The sequence below is a fragment of the Ursus maritimus genome, unplaced genomic scaffold (genome assembly GCF_017311325.1).
Source record: "Ursus maritimus isolate PB19 unplaced genomic scaffold, ASM1731132v1 scaffold_14, whole genome shotgun sequence".
Classification (NCBI taxonomy): Eukaryota; Metazoa; Chordata; class Mammalia; order Carnivora; family Ursidae; genus Ursus; species Ursus maritimus.
In genome coordinates this window covers 46927929-46933762 of record NW_024423786.1, presented here as the reverse complement: position 1 = coordinate 46933762, position 5834 = coordinate 46927929, and the positions used below count along the sequence as shown (strand labels likewise).

At 42.0% G+C, this 5834-nt stretch overlaps 1 protein-coding gene across 1 annotated transcript; it reads right to left on the bottom strand.

The window, feature by feature from the left end:
* Positions 1-336: 336 nt before the first annotated feature.
* Positions 337-5416, bottom strand: LOC103682169 (olfactory receptor 7A17-like). Its single transcript, XM_008711757.2, has 2 exons — positions 4485-5416; positions 337-497 (listed from the first exon to the last, which is right to left on the bottom strand). The coding sequence occupies exons 1-2, from the start codon at positions 5414-5416 to the stop codon at positions 416-418; spliced, it is 1014 nt and encodes a 337-aa protein (XP_008709979.2). The 3' UTR covers positions 337-415.
* Between the last annotated feature and the right edge of the window lie 418 nt (positions 5417-5834).

The following is a 5834-nucleotide window of genomic DNA, read 5'->3' as shown; positions in this document are numbered from 1 at the left end:
TAGCAAGCTCTTGGGTGATGGTGATGTGCGGGTCTGGGTTTGTGGACCACTCTTTGATTAGCAAGAATGTGATCTTGTGTTAGAGATGGTGTAGGGAGTCTTAAATCTTCTGCACCATATATTGTCATTGCACGAAATTTTGAAGAAATAGTGAACTCACTCATTCTTGAGGCTGTGTAAAGTCTGTGTTTCTTGATTTCATAAGTAACTAAAATAATACACTTATGAAAAAGACTTTGTAGTAGTAAGTTGAAGAAGGCCTTCCCAAATATGTCCACATTCTAATACTTGGTGCCTTTAACATGTTATTTGTTATAGCAAAGAAGGGTTAAGGTAGCAGACTGAATAGGGTTGCTAATCAGCTTCCATTTAGATAAAAAGATTAGCTATGATTGTCCAGGTGGAATGAAGGTAATCAATCACACAGTCCTCCAAATGTTGACGAGGGAGGCAAAAGAGTTGGTGTCAGAGAGACTTTGAAAATGCTACCTTGCTGGGTCTGAAGGTGGAGGAACAGCCAGGAGCCTAGGAATCAGGCAGCCAGCAAGAGAGACTGGAATTGGAAAGCAGATTCTTCCTTGAGCCTCTAGAAGGAACTCAGCCCTACAGGCATCTTGCTATTAGCCTGATGAGACTCCTTCCAAACTTCTGACTCCAGAACTGTAAGAGCTCAAATAGTGTGGGCATATTTTACAGCTCCAGGAGGAATCCCATTTGCATAGTAAAATTATTCGAGGAAACTCAGTTTAAGCCTCTCAATTCACTCATCAGCTTCCCTTGGAAAAGCGCAAACGCATTTTAAGAACCCACATTAAGTAGAAAAAAACTAAATCTACTTGAAGATATTCTGCCCCATCAGCTGGTGCAGCAAATTCCTCTGGCTTAAATGTGAGTGTGATCTGACTACAAGGTCTTTGGGGCAGTGGCATAGGAAAGGAACTCATCAAAATTAAGGTCACCCGTTATAATTTACAATTTTGTGTCTACATTTCTGCATCCTTTTATTTCATTTTGATTCAACCATTCATTCTTTCCACAACCCACTTGAGTGTTTTCTTTGGAGTAAAAAAATTAATTTCCACCTATTTAATTCTATTCTTCAACAGTCATATCAAGTTATGTTTAGTATTCTACACTGCCTTCAGAAGTAAGGAAAGAGGCTCAGGGATCTGAAATTTTTAACACTTACTTAACAACACAGGTAAAGTTTATATAACAATCTTAAATTATACACAAATGGAAACTTGTACTACGTACTCTTCATTTTCATGTGGCTCCTTTAATTCATCAAATTGTACACTCTAAACATGCAGTTTATTGTGTGTCATTATACTCCAATGATTTAATTAGGTGGGGAAGTATCTATGGTGCATGGCTAAGGGAAGGATCTAGAGCACAGATGGCTGATTCTCCATTGGAGGTTTGGGAGAGAGCTCTTCTAACAAGGAAGGAAAGCAAGTGTTATATGGATGCATGAACAGTGGGATGAAATTAAAATAATTCACATAAATTCATTTAATTTGTAATAGAAGAATACACTGCCTATAGAAATGTAGTAATAAGACCATGAATTGACTGAGACAGAAGAGCACTACGCCACTTACAATACCATGTGTGAGCCTTAGAAACACAATTTAGAGATTCACTCCCTGAGGAGTCCAGCAGAGATCAGAAATGCTTCCCAGAATACAATGTCATTTGATTGTAGAGACATCATTGATGAGGAGAACAAAGGCAAGAAAAATGTACAAACTGAGGGCTTCAGAGGGGAGGGGGGTGGGGGAATGGGATAGGCTGGTGATGGGTAGTAAGGAGGGCACGTATTGCATGGTGCACTGGGTGTTATACGCAAGTAATGAATCATCGAACTTACCTCGGAAACCAGGGATGTACTCTATGGTGACTAACATAACATAACAAAAAATATTATTATAAAAAAAATAAAAGTCAATGCTAAGGAGGGTACATATTGCATGGTGTACTGGGTGTTATATGCAAATATTGAATCATGGAACATTGCATCAAAAACTGGGGATGTAGTGTATGGTGACTAATATAACAAAATAAAAATTATAAAAAAATAAATAAAAGTCAATGTCCTTACAACCTACAGCTCCTGATAAATCCCTGAGACATGCAGAGTGTGACACTCCTCCAGGAACTCATGGCTGCCTTAATGGTGCTGTTTCATCAGAGACTAAAAGCAACCATATCTTGACAATAGTCCAACTTGAAAGGTCCTGCAAACGTAATTTTCGTCATACAGAAATTCCTTAGAAACTTACATTATCTTTACCCCCCTACCTCCACAAAATCCAAAGTATAGAATCAGCCACTCTTCACAATCCCGATGCACCTCTTTCTGCCCATGTGTCTTGCCCCCGTGCTATAATAAAAGCACATTTTTGCACCATATAAATGTCTTAAGAATTCTTTCTTGACCCTGGTGTTTGACCACTCCACATCAGTACGCTATCCCATTTGACAAGGACAGCCTGTTACACAGCGAGAGCTGACTGACACAATCATCTGAGTGAACAGACCTGAGGCAGTTAGAACATGTGCTGTTTTTATTTGTGGCACAGGATCTGACAAATGAGGACAGTGGTCATGATCGTTCTGTTATTCATGTTTATTTCTGATGGCTTTATGAACAAGTGACGATATGTGGCTCCCTTCCGGGTCACTGGGAGAGTTTGAAGGACGTGCATGCTTGTGCAGAAGAACTGGTGACCCTGAACCACACGACCAGCAGGACATCCAGTTCTCCTGTGAAGTGTCCTCTGATAACACAGGTAGAAGAGATTTCTGAGCAGGAAGGAGGCAGGAAATGGATGATGCTGATACTGTTCTTTCACCATCCCTTAGCATTTGTGACAAATATTAGGAATTATTTCATGAACAATAGAAAGAGTCATATTACCATGTAGCATTGTAAATTTTCAGTAGAAAAAGGAAGATAATTCAGTGATAAAACATGCAATGAATTAACCAACCCTTCACCTCAATGAATAAACCCCCTCAGTTGTGGACACTCATTTTCCTCACTCCAATAAGTAGATGCACAGTATGAACTCAGGTGGAAAAAAAAAAGAAAAAGAAAAAAGAAATATCTTGTGTAGTAACAAAATGAGTGTTTTGAAATTTTGCTTCATCATATTTATGGTCATCCTGACACTAAGGTCATATCAGATTGATCTGTTTAGTCAAATTTGTCTTTCCATGTAGACTCCACTGGGAGAGACATGTTTGCAAATCAGTGCTTGCCAGGGGCTGTGGGAGGCTTCCTGGACACTGGCCGAATCACAGAGTAAAAGCAGGAGACCGGTTAGGAAATACAGGAGCATGTTTGTAGAGTAAGTGCCTGACATTAAGCTTTGGATTTCTGAGGCATCCATTTCAAAGACAACCATGGTGAATAAATACATTGTCAGTGCGGGACACAATTACCACATACACACTCAGCCTACCCCAGCCATGAAGTACGTCCTCAGAAAGCCCTGGGTAACCTCCATACTGACACCTGAGTGACCCTGCTTTCCCCAGCTGAATTCTACTCATATAACATTCTCCACTAATGTGTGAACCCACAAACCCTTGACCATTCTGACCATGGACCCTGATAAAGGCAGATCCCTCATCGGTGCTCATTCTCTCTCCCTCTCAATGTATATCTCCACCTCTGAGACCTTCCAGAATGGCGTTTGGGATCCCCTGTGCCCTCCAGGACCTGTGAGGAATAAACCTGGTTTTATTAGGGTTCTCTGATGGGTGCTGCTGAGGCCTGTCTTGCAGTCACAGTAAGAACCCAAGGGCTGGTGCAGCCACAGCAGAGGCTCTGATCAGGGAAGCATCTGTGGGAATGTCCACAAGCACAGGGTGCAGGGGGTGCCCGGGCTTTCCTAGCCTGAGCATCCCTGTCAGGAGCTTGAGACCTAAACAGAACAAGGTTAGAATCGACATTCTCAGGAAGATGGAGTGAAGGTAGTGATGGAAAAGATTGACAGACTCTAGGTGAAAACTGGAGTTTTGTATTCTCCTCTACAATAAAGTTATGTGAAGGGCTTCATGGCCAAGTGTACCTTCTTCTATATGAAGAATACAACTCATGAGTATTCTTGGGAAATCTAGGGAAATTTATATTGCATGGTATAAGTCATTTGAAATGAAATTAGTTTTAAGAATAGAACTTTTCCCATTTAAGATACAGACAAAGTGATTCCCTAAAGTGTGTGTAGAAGGGGCAGATTCTATTTCCACAGCCTAACTGAAGAATGATAGTTCCTGGCTCTGAGGCTGTGAGCCCTGCAATCATGGGCACTTCTTCAGCCCCAGGACCACTGGCCCTCACATCACTGGAACCCCAATAATTAGGTTTTTTTTTAAAATTTAATTTTAAGTTATTTAACATACAGTGTAGTATGAGTTTCAGGGGTAGATTTCATGGCTCATTAGTTGCATATAACACCCAAAACTCATTACATCAAGTGCTCTCCTTAACCCCCATTCTTTTCAGAGCCCTTGATATGTCTTTGCTCCTTAGGCTGTAGATGAAGGGGTTCAGCATGGGGGTGACCACCGTGTACATCACCGAGGCCACTGCACTTGCGTGGGGGCTCTGGGTAGCAGCAGAGCTAAGGTACACTCCTAGGCTGGTACAAAAAAATAAGGAGACAACTGAGAGGTGAGATGCACAGGTGGAAAATGCTTTATACTTGCCCTGAGCTGATGAGATCCCAAGTATGGACGAAACTATCTTTGAATAAGAGTAAAGGATCCCAGCCAGGGGACAACCAACCAGCAGCACAGCTGCAAAATACATCACCATGTTATTAAGAAAGGTGTCAGAACAGGCAAGTTGGATCATCTGATTGAGTTCACAGAAAAAGTGGGGGATTTCCATCTCTGTACAGAAGGACAGCTGCAACACCATTGATGTTTGTAAGAAGGAATGCAAGACACTTATGACCCAGGACATCAGAACCAGAAGTCCACAGAGTCGGGGGTTCATGATGACCGTGTAGTGCAGGGGGTGACAGATGGCCACAAACCTGTCGTAAGCCATCACAGCCAGGAGGTAGATGTCCAACACTGAAAAGATTATTAAAAAGCACATCTGCATGAGGCATCCTGCGTAGCTTATGACTTTGCTCTGAGTCTGGATGTTCAGCAGCATCTTGGGGACGGTGGTGGAGGTGAAACAGATGTCAGCAAAGGACAGGTTGGCCAGGAAGAAGTACATGGGGGTGTGGAGGTGGGAATCAGAGGCAACAACCAGGATGATGAGCAGGTTTCCACACACAGTGATCAGGTACATGGAGAGGAAAAGCCCGAATATGAGGGGCTGCAGTTCTGGGTCCTCTGATAATCCCAGAAGAAGAAACTCTGGAATTTGTGTATCATTACTTGGTTCCATGTGGTGGAGGAGACTTCTGGGAAAGAAGGAAACAACATGACTGATTTTCACACAGACTGTATTACTCATAGATTTGAAATGTTACTTTTTCTATTTTGCAGTAGAGGAATTCCTTTTAATATTTTGTGCATGGATATGGCCCCCTTTAGGGTCTCCCCTATGTCATATCTGATTTAGTTTTTTTCAATCAGCTTTTTCCCTAAGAATTCATATATTTTATATGTTTAGTAAGAAATTCTTCAAGTGGGAGGGGGAGTTAAGATGGCGGAGGAGTAGGGGACCCCTTTTTCAGCAGGTCCCCTGAGTCGAGCTGGATAGGTACCAGACCAGCCTAAATAACCATGGAATCAGCCTGAGACGCAGGATGATGCATCTGGATCTCTACAAATGAACATCTCCAGCGCTGAGTATTGAGGTA